Source organism: Nymphaea colorata, chromosome 3 (assembly GCF_008831285.2).
Source record: "Nymphaea colorata isolate Beijing-Zhang1983 chromosome 3, ASM883128v2, whole genome shotgun sequence".
Taxonomy (NCBI): domain Eukaryota; kingdom Viridiplantae; phylum Streptophyta; class Magnoliopsida; order Nymphaeales; family Nymphaeaceae; genus Nymphaea; species Nymphaea colorata.
Window position 1 is genome coordinate 26885284 of NC_045140.1, and position 22717 is coordinate 26908000.

The 22717-nt window shown below is 37.8% G+C and overlaps 2 protein-coding genes across 5 annotated transcripts; one reads left to right on the forward strand and one right to left on the reverse strand.

The window, feature by feature from the left end:
• Nucleotides 1-87: 87 nt before the first annotated feature.
• LOC116251220 (uncharacterized) lies at nucleotides 88-16425 on the reverse strand. Of its 4 annotated transcripts, none has more exons than XM_031625354.2 (17): nucleotides 15355-16425; nucleotides 13145-13428; nucleotides 12977-13054; nucleotides 12013-12233; nucleotides 10984-11076; nucleotides 10338-10421; nucleotides 9185-9298; nucleotides 7597-7702; nucleotides 7451-7513; nucleotides 7235-7288; nucleotides 6384-6441; nucleotides 5428-5546; nucleotides 4268-4338; nucleotides 3309-3369; nucleotides 2709-2768; nucleotides 1247-1309; nucleotides 88-417 (listed from the first exon to the last, which is right to left on the reverse strand). In XM_031625354.2, exons 1-17 carry the CDS (start codon nucleotides 15602-15604, stop codon nucleotides 202-204), a joined length of 1995 nt encoding a protein of 664 aa, XP_031481214.1. In that variant the 5' UTR covers nucleotides 15605-16425; the 3' UTR covers nucleotides 88-201. The 4 variants fall into 4 exon arrangements, with proteins under 4 accessions (XP_031481214.1, XP_031481213.1, XP_031481211.1 ...); XM_031625353.2 differs by having other exon boundaries at nucleotides 5449-5546; nucleotides 13145-13449; nucleotides 15355-16424; XM_031625351.2 differs by having other exon boundaries at nucleotides 13145-13449; nucleotides 15355-16424.
• A 1753-nt stretch (nucleotides 16426-18178) lies between these two features.
• On the forward strand, nucleotides 18179-22596 carry LOC116250425 (uncharacterized). Its single transcript, XM_050076804.1, has 7 exons — nucleotides 18179-18346; nucleotides 18388-18514; nucleotides 18610-18717; nucleotides 18796-18923; nucleotides 20490-20590; nucleotides 21261-21314; nucleotides 22181-22596. The coding sequence occupies exons 1-7, from the start codon at nucleotides 18179-18181 to the stop codon at nucleotides 22263-22265; spliced, it is 771 nt and encodes a 256-aa protein (XP_049932761.1). The 3' UTR covers nucleotides 22266-22596.
• The last annotated feature ends 121 nt before the right edge of the window (nucleotides 22597-22717 follow it).

A 22717-nucleotide genomic window follows, 5' to 3' on the forward strand; every position in this document is an offset into this window, starting at 1 on the left:
ATATGTATTACCCATCAAGTGCATATAGAACGGACAAGCACGCAAAATCGAAGATTCTGCTAATATTGACACGTTCACCAAAACACGAAAAAGAAAGACGATGTTCTAAGAATACACCGCCGGCTTGGTGTTGAGCCATGTCCAGCCAAGATTTTGGAATAAAAGTTCACTACTACAAGTACGACCACAACAACGCGGATTTTAATCCATCACGGTCTTCTCTTGAACATGAGAAACTGCACCGTCCTCGTGGTTTGCAACTATCTTCTCGGTTGTACAGCAAGCTGATGTATCACCCAATCCAAGAATATCAAATTCATGTGGCATGAAATCCTCACTCGGTCTATAATATTTGTCAGGGGAATAGAATCCCAAGTTCGTAACCTGGCTAGTGTACAAACAAGCAAATCTCTCCACCTGCGTAAACAACAGAGAAGAAGGTTATTAGCAGTTCCGTAAAAGGTTGGAGTAACGCGAAATATACAAACATGCGGAGGACAAAAAGTACATGGACCTGACGTCCTACAGCTACCCATCAAATTTTGATAGCCAGAACTACGAGTTGCTTAAGATCAAGCAGAGGCTGTATGATTAGGGATGGAAAATGTGCAGGCTAGGGTCAGATCCACCGGTTTACCATTTCCAATTCGATCTGATCTTTCTTAATTGGAGACAGACTCAGATTTGAATTCAGAACTTGAAAGTTTGCCTCCGATCTAAATCCCAAGGAGGCATGATCTGACTTTTATGTATATAATCAGGTAAGACGCTCATCAAATTTGGATTCAGCTACCCAAGCCATAACACCAAATGTGATTACAATTTGGATCCTGCTAAGCCTTCATGGATCTGATTAAGCAGATCCAGTTCTGGGATAGCAATCAGACGTTGTCGATCCATCTACATCCGTAGGTAAGATTGCCTGATTAATAAGAGGAATTTTTCTTACAACCAATAAGTAAACACGGACGTCGATATAGTCTACAAGGGGTTAATAACATTGATCAGCTAATAGCGTCAAAACGTTGACAGTAACAGGAAGTGCAGCGTGATGGTAGTACACTTATCTACGAGCATAAGGAATGAAGTGCTGTGCTTGGATGCCAAATCATTATAAGGCTATCTGATGTGGGGAACACCATCATATTCGGTGGCAGCGGCTGCATCGCATTGTTGGAGAAATATGTCCAACCAATGCAACCCAGCCAGACAAATAAGAAAATACTGAATATCGAGGCAGATTTACCTGATGTGCAAAACGAGAGTTTTGGTAGCCAGTCTTCATCAGTTGTCCCCAAGGCTTGTGGAACTGTGCAAAATTTGAGGATAAAGGATCAATCTTATTTTCATGTTTTGAGTCTTTTGACTAATTTGCTGATGTTTGCATCACTTAAATAAGAAACATAGTTGTCATGAAATTGTGTAAGCACGATCTCTGTGTTTGTTATCGCTGTTTTGCCCAGCATCAAGATTTGATCAAATAGTCAATAAGCATATGAAGAAAGTAGGAAGGCTACCCTTACATAGCCTCATCTAGGAGGCCAAATTATTAATTAAGCTCCTACCAAGTTGCCAAGGCACCATTTCAACTTGCTGCATGAAAATGCTGAAGGATTTCCCTTTCTAAAAGTTACTGTAGAGGCAATCTACTGAGCTAAATGGATCGGGCCTCACATTTATCCGTGAACTCACTGACCGATGCCAGGTGCCACTAGCATTTTATATACATTGATTAGAGGACATGATCACATGATAAGAAGACATCTAGTGGTCTGATCCGACACTTTTCCTATTTATACTTCAAGAAGTCAAGATTGCAACTAACATTATTCCAAAGAATTTAACCTGATTCAAAAGCTTGGATAGAAATCACTGGTAAATACCTACACAATTAGGTTCAAATGGATTAAAATCCAAAACTTGCCAACAGATGTGCATTAAAAATCATGGATACATGGAAAGAATTGTAAATAAGGATAAACTCTTCACAGAGCCTGAAAGAAAACAATTCTGGAGATGCTGTATTGAATTTGAAGTCCCTTTATTAAATTAACAACATATCTAACCATCGACAACCAATGTGTTCAAGAAACTTAGTAACTACCAAGCAAACAAAAGTAGGAAAGTCAGAAACATAGAACAACAAAAAAGACGTGTGATAAGGTCATCCAGGCCAGACTCCAACATCAAATCATCTCAATTTACAACATATATATATATATATATATATATATATCATTAGCTGATAATGCAAAGGAGAACATCAAAATGGCAACCCATTGTGAATCCCTATAAAGTAGTACTGAACACTGCAAGCGAAATAAAAGACAAGAGTTGAAGAAAAGTAACATAAAGATGATTGAGCTAAAAAACAACACAGAGAAGCACAAAATGAAAAGCTTCCAAAATATCCTACATGTAAGACTGATAAGAGCATAAGAATTGCAAAATTAACCAATTACAGCTTTCTAAATACATTTTAAACACAATACAGTCAAGACTACAAACATATACGCTTAACTAAGGGGTCTGGATGTCTAGCCATCAAAAGATTAGCTATGTTATCATCAGAAAAAGAGCAAAACCAGACATAAATACTGGTGATGACTAATTCACATGAAAGTATCGGGCAGCACTCAGGATTCTTCTAGGAATGATTAATTAGCACAAATTTACACAAAATTCATGCCAAGCATGATCAGAAGTACCTTTTGATGAAATTCACGTTGTGACTGTTGATGAAGATGACGCACTTGTTCCCTTTGTGACTGTCATTATTGCAAATTATTTAATGGCAGAAACTCGAGAAGATAGAGGCACTATAATAATAAAACAGTAACAACAAATTTGTAAAGAACACAAAGGGATCAAGCAAAGAGAGCGAACCGTACATAAGGCAAAAAGCAAGTATGTATATCTGAGATAAGACTAACTAGAAATATGCACATAAAGAATGTGAATGTATCCAAGTCATGACATCTGTATGCAGTTCCAGTTTAGACCATGCAACATGGTGTTCAGTTCGTTTTCAATTCCTTCTCATTAAACTGCTATAGGTCCATGTAATACCAAGCTCAAAAAATGATGCAATATAGCATCCGTCAAGAAAGCAAATTCTCATTTTGAGGCATCAATCTAGCAGGCTTATACCCATGGCACATTAAATATTTGAAACCCAAAGCAACTATTGACTAGTCCACTGAAATAGCAGTGTATTTGCAAAATATTCAGAAGTGATGCATGAAATCAGGTCAATTAATGAAGAGCCAAAAGTTCATTGGAACAAAGTCAACAAGGTAAAGCCCCACCTTCAAAGCATGAAGCTCCAAGTTCAGTGCATGCTTATCTTCATCAGAAAAACTTTTAAACCTGCACAAACAGGAACAAGCAACATTAACTCCCATTTTTAAGTTAACTGATGTGGAAACTTACAGTTCAGTGCACAATGATCATAACTAAAATTATTATATTATAAACAGTAGAAAAAGTGGTGTGCTTTATCATCAAAAGGTTGAAAATTCAATATTCACTATTATAACCACTATTTGTTATTCTAAAAATGAGATTTTACTATGATACTTTCCAAAAACAAGCGGCACCTATTTGGCTCATATGGATTCTAATGTGGGTACACTTGGTACAATACAGAATTTTTCAAAAATCAGGAGCAGCCGAACAGGGTGTCATGGCCATTGACACGTGTATATATATATGTATATTTGATAATTTTTGCTTTCATTTTCCATTTTTCCCTTCCACCTAGACTCTATATTTTCCTCTCATTTTTCTTTAATTGTGAGAATTTGTGTGGATTATTATGTATCCACCTCTCACTGTACCCCCTTCTTTGTTCCTTTTAAGGTTATATCCACAAAAGAAAAAAAAAAGCAGGACAACATGCCCATAAAAGACATGCTACGAAGACATGCACTAAAAAGAGAAATTGCTCTCATATAAACAGAATTATGTCCACCAGTTAGACACTTCCTACAGGGGTTTCTCTTGTTCCCTACCTCACATACTTTTCTAGAACTTTTCTGCATTTAGATTCTAAAATAAGTCAAACATGACCTCTATGAGCGATAATTTGGTTTCATACTGGACTATTCAACTAGCAGAATATAAATTAGGAACATATTTCTCACACTAAGAAAGAAGAGCCATCAGGAGATCCTTCTACTTCACAATGAAATATGAAATAGTAAAATCACAGGCATGCACAGAAATAACGAACTGATAGTTAGGATGTAATTGGACGAATTCGTACCTCAGCAACCAGCTCAAGTGGTGTATCTTATCTTCAATAAAATCGCGATCTTTCCGTAACAAACGCAGCTCCTGCCCACAAAAGACTGGTAAAATTACCATTCTTTTATTTTTATGTTGACATTTAAAAGAAAAACAACAGAAGACTTTGTAAGTGGAATTAGAGAATCACAATGGGGAAAAAAATGCTACTGTAGATACTACGTAATAGCTAGGGGGAAATTCGCACAAACAGAGCACCCCTACAAGCCTAATTATCAGGAATAAACTGTAAAGTCCCATATTTAATCAACAAAAGCAGCAGAAGCATTTTCAAGAAAATGGAACTGGTAGATGTGAAGTAATATAGATAGTGTGATCCAACAAGGTGAGTATAAGCAAAAGGGATTCTTGTTACATATCAAATTATTGTGCTGTCAACTTATCCAGTCAAGTCCTAGAAAAGGAACCATGTTGCCACTGCCAGGGTTACAGCTTCCAAGACATCTAAAGTTTGTGGATTTCCTAGACAAACAATATCCAACTCACATTAACTAGAAGTATCTCAAATTAGTTAAATGGTTAAACCTTTTATAAGCACTTGAGGACCATTCATAGTGTCAAGTTACTTCTTTACTCATTTGTGTCCACCAAAATCACCCTTTGGCTCCCTTCATCTATCACCCCTCGAGAAAACAATCAATTATGCCATAGCATATGTATCAGAAGATTCAGAACAATCCAAAACGCTCTACACCATAAAGCTGACAGAATATTCAATATGTTAAGAGTGATTCCAACCCAAGCATCAGATTCTACTGAAAGAGAACACTAAGAAAGCTTATGATAAAACAAATTTGTATTCCCACCAAATGGGTAAAGTGGTTCTGTCATGATAAACATGCAACCAGTTTAGAAACACAGAAGAAATGTCAGAGCCAAGAAGAAGTACAAACGCCCATTTTCTGCATCCAAAGAATATACTTATGTTATGACACCGGATCACAGACCATGTAAAACCATCAGAAACCTAACTGTGCAATCTAAATATACAGGAAATTTTAGGTAAAAATGCATAAAAAATTGTATGTAAGTCACACAAGTTTACAGCAAATATCATATTGGTATGACTCATTAAGGATAGTGCATTGATATAAATTTTGAGGAACGTGACGTGAATACAAGATTCATCGGAATATGCACTTGCAACTGCAGAATGGACACCTGGCGGACATCTCTGGTTTTCCAAAGCATCTCTACCTCCTTTTCAAGCTCTGGAACTACAAGCATTGTTCGCCATCCTAAAACAGAATAAACACATCCATCCATTATAAACCATATATGCAGGTAAATATGCCTGACTCAGGTGGCAGATGCAGTTGGTTAATTTTGTGTATTTGATATATGAACAACTGAAAGTCATGAACTCATGAATCCAGTGTATGTAGGCGCAGATGTTCACAAATTTCTTTGGAATGCTGGTCCTGCATTATATCAATCAATTTATCCTCAAGCTTGCTGGAACAATTTAACCACCTGTTCTTTTGCTTTATGACCAATTATCGATGAGTTCGAAGCAAGTATCTATGTGAGTTACAGATTCCAGTCTGTTGGTTTTGTTTGCTCTTCTCTGTTTGAGATCTTACAACTTGAAACACTCTCTCTTTCTCTCACATACACAGCACATGCGCGCACCATGATATATTCATTTACAAGTTTTGGTACCTTTTGTATTATTTACCCTCCACCTTTCTGTGCATAAGGGCTTGCTGGTCATTCGAGTGACCAGACCTCCTCTCATTAATAAAAATACTATTTCTCATGTTATCCTGCTAGGATTTGATGCATGTTGTATTTCCTTAATAAGGAGTTTGATATTCTGAGCTTGGTGATTGTTCATTTGACACTGTTCTCTTGCTTGAGTGCTCTTCGAGAGCCCTCATTTGACTGCTTTCCGCACCCTTACAGACGCATCATGCCAAGTTAAGTAAGTCAAACCTATTTCACAAGCTCTGCATTGACGGTGCACACATGCAAATGCTTGCTCGAGAGTATATTTATGCACTCATATCTTTGTTACAGAAATCAATGCAAAATGTTCTGTAAGTTTACATTTTAGAGTAAGTTCAAAGAAATACCAAGAACTTTCTTGCTGCGTAGTATGTCACCATAAATGTGATCTCCAACATAAAGAACCTACAGATGAGCAGCACACAACAAATTAACACAATGAAAATTGTTTTGTGCATATAATCATAATTCATAACTGAACTGTCTCACAGAACAAATCCAAAAAGAAAACACAGATGTGAACATTCACCTGATAATGACTGGTCAAGCATAGGGTTAAAAGGGCAAAATTGGAGATATCTTGAAACAAAACCCAGACGAAAACATACTGTTGAACCTTCTACAAATTTGATACGCTGAAGGGAACTAGAACAACTGATAAAATAGTTTTATTTCAATGAAGTGAAATCCAAGATATTTTTCACACAACTAGTCAAGCAGAAACTTGCACAACTATCTGATGATAAAAGAAACAGACTAATCAAATTAAAATCCCTCAATGTGCACTGCCAACCAACAAGCCCTCAAAGTTCAAAGGCATTACACAGGGTGAAAAGGAGAAACTAGGATTGATATCTAGCATCACATCCATTTGACTTTTCAAATCAGCAACATGAAGCACAGTTGGTAACCTTATAGAAGATGACGCAGGAAAATCACTATCCCGTATATTATTTTTTGTTCCGATGTCAATTGAAAATCACCACAGTCCACAGCTATTCTGGCATAAATAATTCACAGGCAAATCACCATCAATCTCATTTCTTATTCCCAGCATAACAGAATTACTCTCCATCTTAGATACAATAATAGGCTTGCAATTATAAAGCACGAACAAGAACATAAGGCCAATTATGAAACACTGTTTTCACGTGGTTCAGAGTTCAGACAGCTTTTTGGAAAAAAGACCAAGCAGCACCTGGGAACTCGCTTCAATAGAAAGCAATTTATGTAGATGAGCAACACTCCCTCCCTGAAATGGCAATTCCCAGAGCATCAATCTAGGCACTTCCATCTCTGTGTCAATTAAAGTACATCATAAAATAGGCTATTGCAGACGATAACAACAAAATTTGATGGATGCATTTATTTTGAAAATAAAAACATTATTTCTAAATCAAATTTCGGACATTACCTGAAAGACTCTGCAACCCTTTCTCAGGCCTTTGTGAGGCAATCTTGGTGAAACATTTCCAACCTTAACAAAAATTCAAACGAAAAAAAGAATTTTTAGCATATCAAACCAGCACAACAAAGTAGTTGAGTAATTCAAACACTAGCCTGTGGCATAAGAGTGCCATTATCTGTGTTTAGCAGCATCCCAGTGTCTGCTTCAACCTCAAACAAGTTTGCACGATTGTCCTCATTAAAGAAACCTGGTTTGGCACTGGAAATAATCACAAATTATTCACTCTAGGAAATGTTACAGGCTGATGAGCACTTCTAATAAAATATATCTATACAAGAAAACAACGTCACCGTAATAAGGATGGGAAACAACAGATAGTTGTATATAGATTCCACAGGTCACAGCAAGCCATTCTTGTTTCCAAAAAACAGGGCAGAGCACAGACCAAGAAGTATATAACTCAAAAATTTACTAAAATGGTCAAACAGAATTGTTGCACAAGAAAGCATTAGAAAGAAAAGCAAAAATAAGAAGAAATTGGAAAAAAAAGGAATGAGTAAATGTAGTTGAAAAAGTGATGCATAGTTAATATTCTTAACGGTAGTGAAACTTAACAGTGTCAGCTGAGAGAATTGTTTGATTCTACTTCAGGTCTACAATTCCAAAAAAAAGGAATAAGTATCAGTTGAAAAAATGATGCATAGCTAATATTCTTAATGATAGTGAAAGTTAACAGTGTCATCTGAGAGAATTGTTTGATTCTACTTCAGGTCTACAGACTACAATTCACTGGTTACAGAAACTTCCAATAATGATGGCTTTGCTTTAGGTGGAAAACTATAAATCAAGCAAATCCTTTCAATAATGGAAGATTCTCTAAGTGAGTGAAAAATAGAACAACACATGGGGCAGCACTCAAACACATTTTCTCGACAATCACCAAATTTTACTAATGTTCTGCAATAGTCCTTTTTCAGGTAGCCAACACAAAATGTAGCCAAAAGTGAAAACTGCCTCTAGGCATAAGCTTTTTATCTTTCATCATTAAGAGTGGAATCAACAGTTGAAAACATACAATTTTGTCCTTGTTATAAATAGTAGCAGCAATCATCAATCATGAAGGAATTAGGATGGGGAAGAGATTCACTTAAACATGAATATCTTAAGAAGACGAAGCAAAAAAGCCCATTTGTAACTTCCCTCAAAGGAAGCATCTACATTTTTCAGCATTAATGTAGGGAGATGGCACACATTTTAGTAACAAGTGTTGTAAGTATGCTTGAGCATGAGGTTTTACTTGTTTTTATACAAAATCATCTATAATCGCACAAAGCTACAGAATTATGAAAGGAAACTGCCTCATTGTCAAGAACCATTCTTGACATAACTAATATGTAGAGTGATGTCTTTTTCAATCACAAAAAAAAAAAAAAAATCATTCTGACAGTCCCAGATATTAACAGATCACCATTTAACATGACACTGGAAGTGGCATGTCAAATGATGTTTTGGACAACATTTAATCTAAAAGACACACACACACACACTCATACATATATTTATATATATATATATATATATATATATATATATATATGAGAGAGAGTGCAATCACCACAAGTTCTGGAAGAACTTAACGCTGTGTATCAAGTAAGACCAAAAATTAATAATACTGATATAATCAAGCAAAAAGTGTTCAATTAAAGCTATTTCAACTTATGAAATGGTTGAAAGGACTACCTGCCAGTAATAACCACATCAAAATTTTCTAACCAAAAATGACTGCAAGGATTATCATCTGCTGTTTGGGATCGACAAAGAAAATTCATCACGACATCTGTGTAGTCCCAGAGGCTGCAAAATGGAGCCAACAATGAATCTTGTCACTTACAAGACAACTTTGTTTCAAACAAGTGAATAATCTGAGGCTTTAATTCATGTTGTCATCGATCTAAGAGGACTATTGAAGATGACAAACACAGATAGGATTGAATTAGAGGAGAAGTTAAGATGTCCAGTATTGTAGTCATTGAAGGGCACAGACAGGATCTAGTCTAGCAATTAGACTAAAAAAGTTAACTATGTCCAGCACAGTAACCATCTAAAAGAGAATTATTGCCACTACCCAGAATCTGATGCAACCCTTTCTTCAGAAAGGTCAGGTTGCAGAATAATGGTGGACTTTCCGAAGTCCTAACAAATAAACAAACATTATCTCATACATGTTTTTCCCTTTTCCAAGAAGTAAGAAAAGAACAAATTGTCTGACAAAAAGAATGTGAGAAAGAATCACACAGTGCAAAAGGTATGCGAAGAATCAATAACCAACTCAGCCTATCCAAAGAAATCTGCATTAGATGATTTGGGCCATTTGGCCTTATAGCTAGCAGTGCTATGCCATGTCCCTGGGGCAGGTAATACAGTTTCAAAAGTTGTGCCAGGCCGATGATTGAAATCATAGATTTGCTGGAAATCCTCAAGGGAGACTTGACTATTTTGATTCCACCCACATTCTTTCAGTCATTCAACATCTGCAGGTAGAGTAATTGCAGCAGCGAGCTGCCATTTCTCAAGCATAGATAATTGGTCACAGCATCACATCTATCACTAAAAATCACAGGTTTAGAGGGCCTCAGCTTCATGAAAGATACTTAAGAATGACATATTACCCTTTATTATTTTTTCACATGTGATTATTCTAAAAGGGGAATCACAGGGTAAAGTGAATATGCTAAAAAGGCTTCCATACTGGCTCTCTTATTCAAACCAAGAAGAAGAAATGAAATAGTTATGTAGCTTCCAGAAAGTTGTTAGACCCATACCAGAACATATATTTTGTCTACAAGGAACTCCAGTCAACAAGGTGAAAAACCCAAAGAAAAAACACAGTTACCTATTTGTCACCAGAAAAGTTGCACGCCCAGAATCCCTTAGCATTTGTAACATGGGTACAATGAGTTGGTCATCATTGATATACCTAACAGGGAAAACCAACAAAGGTTGTAAGAAGTAATTGGGAAGAATTGTTGAACCATGCATTTCCTAGTAAATGTAAAACCAATAATCTGACGGCAAAAAATAATCCTTAATAAAATGCTGGTTCATTACTAAGCACCTCCACATATTTCAATACTAAGCACATCCATTTATTTTACTCTGGGGACTTTTGAGGGTCCGCAATCTGTGCTTTCATCTTTCAAAGAGAATGAGTAGTATACAATATGAATACGCATATACAATTGGCATATTTGGTAGAGTAAACATACAAAAAGTAAGATTTATCCTGTACTTTGTAAATAAAGTGTCAAACATCAAGCCGTCAACTGGCAAAAATTTCATTTCATAGGATACTATAAGTTTTAAACATTTAACTGAAGAAGGAAGAAGAAGAAGAGCACTTTTGAGGTAGTTTCATGCATCACAGGCCAGTCTTAAAGGGAAACACATTCCAAGTTTTTTTTCCTTACAACAAAGAAGAGCCAAAAAGATGGTCCTATTTAATATAAAAATGACCTTAAATTTTCTAAATCAAATCTTACTTTCCAGGGTCCTTGGCAACCATTTGCTTCAAAGTTCCATCACGATGACACAGATCAACAGCGGCTCTAACATCTCTGTATATTCTACAGTAACTGCAAAAATTAGACAGGAGTCCATTCAAGACAAGTTTCATTACAACAATACAAATCAACAGCAGCTCAACCATTCTCAGGCATCCCACTGCAACTGCACAAATACATGGGAACCATCAACAAGCAATTGACATGCCTAAGTCTTTACCTCATACTTGTGTCATTGCCCCAAGTGCAACAATAAATACGTGAGAACCGAATTCACAAATAACTACATAATTCGGAAACACAAAAAAGGAAAAGAGAACAAGAGAGGTCACAAGAAAAATCATGTCCTGTGCTCTTATTATGGTCGTGGACAATAGGACAAGCTAACTCTTAATAAATCAAACGATAAAATTGTTTCTCTTATAAGAATTGAAGAACAGAAAGAAGCAAAAAGAGGACATGTGAAGAAATCTAATGGTAAAATGTGATTTTCTCCTCATTATGATAATGGCGGTGTCATTATTTAAGAAATCAGATAACTAGCCTGCTTACTCTCAAATATTGATTGACATACTCACATACATAATTGCTTACAGGCACTTTCAATTGCAAAAGCATATTTTAGCTGGCAAACTAGACATAGGAAGACTCCTATAGTCCTATTGAATTGAACGAATAAGGGGAATGTACCAGAAACTCAGCAAGAGAATTTACTTAGTGGAAAGCCTAATTGTTACTGTGAACATTCATTGCTAATATACAAGCATCTTCTGGTTAATATGATCATAGATAAAAGTTAACAGAGGCTGCCATGCATTTATGCTTTAAAGAATAAAGGGTCCTTAATAGTAAACTTAATTACTAATTTCAGATGCATGGCTTATCCAACTATTAGTTATTACTAACCAATTTTCAAATTACCAGATTGATTGGTCCAGAATGAGATAAATTAAAGATCAGAGAGATACAAGGTAATTATGTATCAGCATTATCCGTTAAAAATCTTACTCGGCACCATTTGGAACTTTTCCAGGATATCTATCCTTGAAATCGACAAGCTGTGCAAACAAGTAAGCCTCAGCCAAGGAGAAAAGAGTATCAATAAGAGCATAATCAGGTTCGTCAAATGCATCACGTATCAAGGTATTCCCATAAGTTGCAATTTTTTCTTCTTTGGACATCTCCTTGAAGCCATGGTAAGCAACTTTTACATACTTGTGGCGATCCATCTGTAAAAGAATCAAGATGTATGGCATTTGTCAGAAGTACCTATCATATAATATATTAATATGACAAGATAAGTACGACCCATCAGCAAACCACTCAGGAAAAATCATATGTTATGACATTGAGAGTAAATAGGTTACATCTAATCCTAAAATGATGAGAAAAAGCAACAGAAAATTTGCAACTTTACTAAGCATACAAGTTATAATTGTATACACAAATAGCATATATTGGATGTCAAGCATTTTACAGAAAATTACATGTTGTTACCCAGAAACCAACTTATGTACACATTTAACTGATCTGATATACTTAGAGGTGCCACTTGTTTTAGTTCCAGAAAAATCAAACTGATATTTTCTTTTTCAAAGTAAGGTAGGAAGAAGACTATGCCGAAGAGAACAAATCATACGAAAATTAACAAGCATGGATACATCATACATGTATATAATCTTGGCTGGCCTAATCAGCTTAAGACCTAAAGTTAAAGGAGGTCAACGGTTCTTGATAAAAATCTGTTAGGGATCTATCAAACCCAGCTTGCCAATCAATCAGGATAGCATCCACAAATACAAATATAGATACAATAAAAAAATATATATATACAATACAATACACATGCACACACACAACTCGTCTATCTTATGTTGCTAGTTGCTGGAGACAATTGTCAACTGCATGCAAATACTGCTTTTGCACCACAAAATTTGTAACTTAGACAGAAGTAAACGCAGGCTTCTCTAACCTTCAAAATGTTGCCCCGTTTCTTATCAAGAACTAGCCCCCTGACCATATATCTCCAATCAAATGACCACTCCAGCAACTAAAAGAAAAATAAATCAATGTCATTTGAAAGCTTCTGATAGAAACAGGAATAAGAATCATTATGAAAGAAGCAAACATCCACACAAACCTCTGTTGGGTATCCTAAATCATAAACCAACTTCCTGACTGTTCCATTATAAGCCAATGTTTCAAAGGTTTCGGGCTTATATTGTGCCAAAGTATAGTCCATATCAAATCCCACTGCAACAATACCCTTCATGTTTAGTGATCTATTGCAAAATATCTGCTTTCCCATTGTGATTTTCTGCCTCCCTTCAAAAGATGACCAAATGCCATTTCCATGATAACCATTGACACTAAAATGGTCATGCACTTCCTTTGCTTCTTTATTCTCCACCTGTCCATCTCTGCCTGAATATGATTGATTCATACCTTATTAATTTGGAAAAAAAAGAAAACCATTAGTAATCTACCAGAAGTACATAGAAAATAGTCCATTGGCAAGTTACCAAAGTAGTCCAGGCATACAATGTTCTACCCAGATTCTAGATGCAGACTACATATTTATAAGACAGAAGAAGACCAAAAAGAAGCATGCTTTACCAGCTACAATATTAAAGACATCATAAGAAAAAAAAAAGCAAGAACCTAACGACCTATAAAAGAATCCCAGTCAACAAATCATCTGGAAAAATTAAAGGAAAAAAAATCCTGGAAAGGCGGTCACAATCAACTCAAACAAGAAAATAGTCCTAAAGACTACCAAGTTTTTAGTGACGCAGGTAGTTTTGTCAGAGAGAAAGAATGACTTCTATTTGTTCATTTTCATTGGCCAGGGAAACCAAAAGTTTCCAGTTTCCTCACCTTGAACTATCAGATGCTATAAGGAAAGTAGATGAGGAAAAGTTCCCTGATAAATAATTACATTTGCATCATCGTCTACGTTTTCAATTAATTATCCTTATGCTGTAACAAGGAAAAAGCATCTCTAATAAATATATAAACTACAATACATGGCTAGAAGACAGAAAAAATCTATATGCATAGACGGCAGTTTTGGGGTACATATGTTGGAGGAAAGACATCAGGCAGATAAAGGTAGATTTTCATATAATTGGGCGTAGTATTTGTGACACCCTAACACCCAAAAAATTTAGTCTCGTATTAAAAATTGTAAGAGATCTTCAAAAGCTTATAAAGGGGGTTATTAAGTAGATGGTTGTCCTGATTCCTATCTTTTTTGAGGTTAGAGCCAAAACTGCTGGGGGCGAGTTGGGATCCATCGAACCAGGGGCCTGAGCCTACAAGTAGGTCAGATTGTTACAGTAATATCAAAGCTGGTTCAACACTCGAACCTAGGGTCCCACACGCGCGGACGCGTGTGCCTTAAGGGGGGTGGATTATAACACCCTAAAAATTTAGTCTCGTATTGATGATTGTGAGGGATCTACAAGAGCTTATAAAAGGGGTTATTAAATAGATGATTGTCATGGTTCCTATGTTTTTGGGGTTGAAGCCAAAACTGCTAGGAGGCGGGTTTGGATATGCCGAACTAGGAGCCTGAGCCTACAAGTGGGTCGGATTGCTACAGTATTTCTCGAAGTAACGATGCATGAGCATATCATTCTTAATAAACTTTGATACACTTGGTCTTGAGATTGAAACAAATGCGCTTGATGGAACAGTTATGATGGCACGTTACAACTGACTATGCTATCTATGATCAGCTTATTACACAAAATGACTGACAGCTCCTCGTCCAAATTTTGATCCCAAAAAGGAAAACCGTGATAATTTGTGTCATCATGCATCTCGGGTACTCAGTTTTCAATATTTAATTATGTCAGAACAGAAAGCATCATAAGGTGGCGAAGTTCATAGGCCAACTGCATGAAGTTATCAGTAGAGAGGCTATAACCAATGAAGGGTGAAGTCAAACACCTAACACTTCATAAACGACACGTACACGAATCACAAGCAGTTCAGCTGCATGACCCGGCAGAAACCACCAAGTCAGAACATCCAGAACCCGAACTTCCTCGGACTACCACTCTGCCAAGGACGCCAGGGTTAAGAACACCTCACTAAACCCAAGACATATGGCTCTTGCGCCAACAATACAACCATGAGTAATACTGAGTGGTGGCCGTGGCACATGAATTGTACATGTTACTTCGTGGGCGGAAACCTTATAAGCAAGAAGTCATGCACACGTGATAGAAAGGTCAGAGTCCAGCAAAATTCTGTCAACCAAGAAGACGAAGAAACGAAACGGTACGCGGATGGTGGTAGTGGTGGTGGCAGCAATGGCAGCAGAAGAAGAAGAAGAAGGAGTACCTCTAACGATGCCGGGAACGGACGGCGGCTCTTGGGTGCCGACGGAGAAAACCCTAATCCGCGCAGGAAGAAACCAAGGGGATTGTTTCGGGGGTCGGAAGGACCAACAAAAGGATGAGACGGCTCCCTTGGCGATGCGCATCCTGGGCTTAAATGAGCTTCTAGTGGGGATGATTACGTAGCCTATGGATGATGAGCACGGAGAATCCGACCCGCGAAGCACCGATGCATGCGTAGTTGCAGGCGACATCTGGGTGCATGGGGGATGGTCCCTCGGCAAGGGATCGATGCCATTCAAAAGATCCTTGTCCGTCTCAATCCCCGCCACTCACAGCTGGACATATCTTACTCCTCCCCCCCGCTGCCACCTCCTCGACTACGGCCCCCACTCCCCCACCCAACTGGGATTAGAAAACGGAAAAAAGGGAGGCAATTACTGTGAATGGGAGATAGAATCTTGATTCTTGACGGCCCTTAGCACCCTTTTTTGATTCTTGCCCGGCGCACTGAGACCATCTACTCCCCAATGGACGAGAAAAAGAAATGAAGAAGAAAGTAGAAAGAATCCATCATATTCGTCACCCACCACCATCAGCCGCCACATTCCATCAACGATCTTTCGCTTCGCCCCAAACAAGAGCGTCCACAGCTATAGGGCAATGGACGAGACAATCGAGAGCATATCGTCTTGTGGGCAGTGATTCGATGCCCACGACCGTGAAGCCACGGGATTCCAGGACCAGTAGATGCTGCTGCTTATGCGCTACTCAAAGACAATTCAATTCACGACCACGTTTGATTGAAGCAGCGGCATCGGCAAAAGCATCGAGAGAACAAGTATTTGCCCCGTTGTCTGTGACGGATCAGAGAAGAATGAGAATGCAGAGGATATGACAACTGTGATGCTTATCCATCTAGAAATCCCTTGAGCAAAAGGAGGAATTCGTGAGGTGGGCCTGCCCGCGCTTTAACCGTTTTCGATCGAATGATGCTACATGCTTTGAAGGAATCGCATATCCCGTCCGATTTGGATAATCGTCGATAGCAAGGGCTTGATCAGAATCAGTTTTCTCGTATTTGCAAACCTTCAAAAACACTAATATATTTTCTCATTAAGCAACGGCATGAATCCAGCGATTTTCTATTTTTGGTTTAACTAATAAACAGTTTAAAATGTTTAATAAAATAGAGATGCTTCTTTCCTGTCCCCTTATTGGCTCATTAAGAATTGCTCAAGAAAAGTTGTCTTGGAAAAGTCTTTCATTCGGTTCTTTCTTTTCTGAGATGTGAGCTAAGATCATCTTTTTAATGTCTTAACTCAGCATTTCTCAGCCGATCAGTATAATGTATGAACTGATGTGTAACGATATATATCAAGATGGACATTGTACATTATTATGTTAACGCGATATCGATTTACAACATCGTATCCCCATCTTCAAATTGGCAAGTTGAATTTTTTTAATGATATGATTCTGTTCTTCTTTTTTAAACAAAGGCATTGTTGACAAGTCTACAATCTTTTTGGAAGTATGCTGGGTGCCGCAAGTTTAACCCAAGCAAAGAGGGTCAATTGTTTGTTTGCTTTTTTACTATATTGCATATACTTCTTACAAGAAAACAAATAAAAGATGTTTCACTTCCTGTTGGTAGAATTCCTTCTTAGTGAACTATTTGAGCCCATAAACACCTTTTGATTGCATTGCTTTTGAGACTACAAATCCGGTTGAATGACAATTCTAAAGTATTTTCATACAAAAATTAAGAACATAAATTTTATGTTGTATGGAAACATTTGATTTGATCCACCACTTTGCCTACGCATAGCAGGGAACTCTAATTTTAGAATGTGGATCTTATGTCTTACTTAAGATTCTTAAGTTAGGGAGGTACGAATTTATCAGGAGTCATCAAATCTCTGAAATTAAATTAAGTGGTAAGTAGGATCTGTGGGATTTTTCGTTCGAATTCTTCTAGTCTCTCATAGCATATTGTATTTTAATCATAACCACTCGATACATTCCATTTCCCAATCACGATTGGTCGGAGCTCAAGATGATAGGAGACTTCCAGCTCCTCTAACAAGTATTTGCTGAATACAACTAAATAGACAAGTCTTTATCCCATGCATAGCATAATCAATTGATTTGTGTTAACTTGGAGATTATTTGAGTATATTTTTTTTCTCCTTCTTGGTATGCACATTAAATCTTATTCATGAAATTCATATGTTATATTAAATAATAAAATTGAATTACATGATTAAGATGTAAGCAGGTTTTTAACGTGGCTTAGAAACCGATGATATACAATTTTACTAGAACTTGGATGCATAAAAATTATATTTTTTCATATTAAAGAAATAATATACAAAGTTTGGTTTTGAGTAACGAGATGGCACGCATTCAAGGCCACACAGAGATTCATCAATAAATCACCGATTCTGCTCATGAAATCTATGGCCAACTCATTTGCAAGCATTATACATTTTCAAGTCAATTGCACTTCTCACTATTAGAGTTTGTGCACGCTTTTAATGTTTATGTCTAAAGACGGCCTGACCGAGTTAGTCTTATCCTGCTACTCTCTAGGCAACGAACGCAAAGGTGCATAGCAACCGTCCATCATCTAATGGACGGCCAAGAGAATCCGAAGTGGCAGAATGCGCGATCTGCTCACAGTGGAGCGTGACGTCTCGCTCCCTTCCTCTCTCTCTCTCTCTGTGTTCTCTGCATTTTCAGGACGAGCGAATCTCAATTTGGTCTCCGGATTCTGGACGCCTGCCATTTCCTCAGGAACGGAGTGGGACGGACAATCCGTAGTCATGGCCCCTGCAGCAGGCATTGCCATTACCCACCAAGCGGCGCACTTCTTCCTGAGGCACGACCTTCCTTTCCCGTCCGAAACAAACGCAGCATCGCCGGTGCGAGGCAATAACAGCAAATGGACCAAAACGGGAGGAAGAGGAAGACGAATAGTGGCATTGTTGCCGGTATGCAGCAGCAGCCAAGGAACAGGAGGATGCAGTGAAATAACCCAAGCTTCGTCTGCTGGGGTACTCACCATCTTTGCGGCCGCCGAAAGGCAGCAGCCCTCTGTTGTCTCGTTGCCTTTCTTACAAGCGGCTACCCATCAAGGGCGGCTCTTGCTCTCGGGACATGTGTGCCGCCTCTCCTTGACTCTTGTTATTTGTCTTTTTTTCTTTGTCCCTCTCGAGTATCTAACTAATGAGCAGAATTGCCGTCTCTGTCGCAGCAGGATTGAAAGAATGGCTGAAGGAACAGAAAAGGAAAGCGTCCAAGTACGTGCTGGCACCCATTGACGCTTCTAGACAGCGACTGAGGACCGCTTACGATCTCTTGAGTATTCTTCTTCTATTCATTTTCGCGGCGTTCCGGTCTCTCTTATCTGTAGTTGACTAACGTGGGCGTTTTTCCGCAGAATCCTCGCCTGACAACAGCAGCAATGTGGTCGAGGAAACCAAAAGGTTGGTAAATGTGGCGGCCAGGGATTGCGTCCCTCAAGATAGGAATTCGTTCGTGGCATTTCAAGCAAGTACCGGTGTTGAGGTGCGCAATCATCTGGACCTCCATTTCAGTTTCTGCATGGCGCAGCTGCTGGAAATGCATCCCTTTTATTTGTGACTGCTGCTGTTCTTTTTAATTATTTGATTGAGGAATCAACTATCTAGGGGCAAGTTTTTCAAATTAAAGTCTAACTGCAAACAGGGAATTTTAGCTACATAAGCAAACGATCACAATTAGAGGGGTAACTCCACTTTGCTTCACGCCTCATCCCCCAATGCATCAACTAGTTAACGTTGGTCGTTGGTTATTGAGATCAAGTGACTCTTGACCATATTGTCACCAACTGAACTAAGAACTCCATAATGTGCATCGACCCCCAGTAAAACTCTCTACTGGTTCATGACCCTTCCGAAAATCTACTGGGTGGTCGAATCCATCACCAACTACAATTGTTAGCCCATGATGTTCTTTATGGGCTTTCAGATATTCAGTGAAAAAATAGTACATCACACACTTAAATGAGTGTTCCTAGAAAAGTCTAGACCGTAAAGGCTTAAACAAATGTATTCCAAAAAGTAAACTATATGAATAAGCAGTTGTGTGAAAGAATTCTTTTCTGGAATTCATGATCTTCCTTGCTGGTGGCAGAGCATACCCCCACATCTCCACTTATTCAGCCATAAAAACAAAAAAAAGGATACAACCGTTGCAGCTCAAAGTCATTGCTGCTGTTGCAAGTGCAGCATTTGATGCCACTGTGCATGGTGTAGTATAAACTATAAAGTATCCCCCTTCACTTACTCTTCAATGGCAATAGCAACTCACCTCGTATCTTGATTCTACCAAAAAATTGCTGCTGTTGTGCTACTGGTGTTCCGCAGCCTACCCTTAGACAAAAAGGACATTGAGAGATCCTTTCCATCAGCTGCATCTGTAGTAGACACGACTAAGAATAAAAAGTGATGCAATCCTTTTTTTTACTATTATCTTGTTGACACTAAGGACAGAAGCTCCTAAACATCAAATGTAGGAATCAGAAGGCCATAACAGTTATGAACTTAACTCTAGTGGTAATCATGCAAAATAATTTCTTTATTAGTTGATTTGAATGAGAACATCAACAAGCCTTAGCTCTGTATCTGAAGAACAAACCTACTTCAAAGAATTGAAGGGATGTTTGATCATTATGCCCCTAACATGGTCAATGCATACCATAAGTAATCCTAACAATATGTTATTGTATTGGCAACATAGTCATGTCAATCAGTTTAACGCAGATAAAACTGTAGATATGTCCTAGGCCTAATTTTCTCAAACTAGCATGTTGTAAGTTGTAACCATAAGTAAAGTTGGTCCCTCTTGCTTGTAGAAGAAAAAAATCCAAACATTTTCACTGACATATACATGACCATGAATATAGTTGGTTTCTGCTGGCTTGTTGAAGGATAAAAAGAATTCTGGATGGCATTCTTATTTTGCCATTAAATTGTTCATAATGTTTCATCATTATCTTATGTCAAAGGGATCAATTTGATGCTTAAATTTGTCTATCATGCCCTTAATCGACACACTATATTAAATGCCCCCTTTGTGTGTTATGATATGTAGGTTTGCACATTCCGCTTGATTGTGAAGAATGCTTCCTCATTGCTTGATGCCAAGGATCCAGTCAAACTGGAGGCTGAAGCTTTGCTAGGCAGTCTTATAAGGTGTTTTATTCACTTATATGGACATTTAATGTCTATGCATATCAGAGTATTTTTATCTTAAAAGTTTCTTCCCTTTGTATCATGACCAAGCTTTGCAATATCTAAATGGAGAGAATTGAGCATATTTGTGATGCAAAATTGTTTTGTTGAAGAAAATTTGATGAAGTACATGAAGAAAATGGCTTACTATTGTTTGTTTGTGTATGCACACTTGCATATAAACATTGGCAGCAGAGTCAGGGGGCTGGCAGGGGCCATGGCCTTCCCTGAGATTTTGAGTAAAGATAAGTACATGTTATAATTTTTGAAATTTTTAGTTTGGCCCCTATGAAAATTTTGAAAAATATCATTGGGCTGCTATAAAATTTTTGAAAAAAGATTGTTCAGCCCCAAGAAAAAAATGTGTGTGTTTTTTGCATGTTCACATTTATGTTGCTGTTTAGAACTAAGTGGAGAAGGGCAGAACACTACTAGATATGTCCCTTGGCCTCTCAGATCCAACATGAGGGGGCACCTATCTTTTCTTGTTAGTACATATGGCAGGATTAAATGTGCAATTCTGGAGTCATAACTGGCTGCGGAAGATGTTTCTATGGATGCTATTTGTTGGAAAAGGAATATGAAGAAAGAAAAAGCATTCTAACAATAAGAGATGTTTTTGCTAATGCAGATCATTTGTACTTCTTGGCGATATTCTTGATGCCGCTGACCTTGCCTCTGATAGGTAAATGAAGTTAAACATTATTTTATCTTTTGAGAAAAGTTATTTTGTGCTGTTATGCTCCAAGTGAACTTTTCTTTTAACTAGTAATGTATATTTTAGTTTGTGGTCAAGGTTGAATCTAGATGAACAGTTTGGTAGGGACAATTGGTGGAGGTGATCAATTTGAAATGAAGCGCAGAAATTTGGTTGGTATCAGTTAGTTGTGGCAAGACAACTCGTGCTTGTACTGTTTAAATGTTTACAAATGCCAAACTGGTAAATAGTAAAGACTGTACGACCACTTTGTTGCCAATCTTTTGCAAATGGCCAAGCCCGTGAACTGTTGAAACATATGATTTTGGCATTATAAATGCCAAGACAGCTGTAGACAATCCTTTGGCATGGCTTGAAATGGATGTTTGTTTCACAACCGTGTGTACACATCCCCCAAGAAAATATAGATGTTTCTAGATAAGGATTGGCCAACCTGAACTTAAAATACGTTTGATGTCAAGGGCATGAGGCTCATATGGTGACCTAGAAAATATGGATACTTGAATCTCTTGAGTTCATGTCAAGATGTTTCCCATCACCTGCAGTCTGTAGATCATGACATATTGATTCATTAGTTGGATAATGCTTAGAGTTACCTCTCTGATCAGGCAAGGCCTTTGTAGTTCATGATTAACATCAACAGCTCTTTGATGGACCAATTCTCCAAATTATGAGTGATCCATTAAGATTTGTGTGTTCTACATTTTCCTGTCTAGTTGTAGTTTTTCCTAATTTAAGAATAATTTTGTCAGTTTACATTTAATATAATCTGTTTTATATAGTTCTATGACTATGTTTTCATGCATGGGCTGCTGTTCCATGCCTTTTAACAGGGAAAAGGTGGAAGGGACGCTCATAGATGCAATTGCTGCCCTTGACAATTTTGAACAGGGTATAAAGAACTGCTTGGATGTCTGACTGCTGGTTGGCTACATGTGTTTCTTGTTGTTGTATGATCAAGGTGCAAATATCTTGCACATTGTATAGCAATAGCAAGCGTTTAGATTTTTTGTATATTATTCTTTTTTAACCATAATGACAGAGATTACTGTCATTACTAGTTGTCCAAATTGAATCCCAAGTTTTCTTGATCTGCCGTGTGAACTATTTCTGGTGGGCCCTCGGATCATCAAACCCTGACATGCCAAATGGTGGAAGTATGAGTTTGTAATTTGTGAGTAAAGCTGCATGTCGAATACCAAATCTGCGAAGGATGTTCTTACGATGATTCCTTCGAGCATTTCAGATCTCCTGCCGTCTCTCAAATCGGGTGGTAAGCCATGATCATCCCTTGCAAAGAAGGTGGAATCGTGTGGAAAAGGTTGTTTGCGGTTTCAGATTCAAATGTCAATAAGAAGGTGACACAAAAA

What these genes read in the sequence shown, in the direction of transcription:
- LOC116251220 (XM_031625351.2), bottom strand. Translation starts at nt 15,604, where the DNA reads ATGTCGCCTGCAACTACGCATGCATCGGTGCTTCGCGGGTCGGATTCT. An exon ending in AACGGGGCAACATTTTGAAG is followed by an intron (nt 12,234 to 12,976) that starts GTTAGAGAAGCC and finishes ATTCTTTTACAG; the next exon opens with ATGGATCGCCACAAGTATGT. An exon ending in CTATTGAAGCGAGTTCCCAG is followed by an intron (nt 6,442 to 7,234) that starts GTGCTGCTTGGT and finishes GCTCATCTGTAG; the next exon opens with GTTCTTTATGTTGGAGATCA.
- LOC116250425 (XM_050076804.1), top strand. Translation starts at nt 18,179, where the DNA reads ATGGCCCCTGCAGCAGGCATTGCCATTACCCACCAAGCGGCGCACTTC. An exon ending in AAGCAAGTACCGGTGTTGAG is followed by an intron (nt 18,924 to 20,489) that starts GTGCGCAATCAT and finishes TATGATATGTAG; the next exon opens with GTTTGCACATTCCGCTTGAT. An exon ending in TTGCTAGGCAGTCTTATAAG is followed by an intron (nt 20,591 to 21,260) that starts GTGTTTTATTCA and finishes TTGCTAATGCAG; the next exon opens with ATCATTTGTACTTCTTGGCG.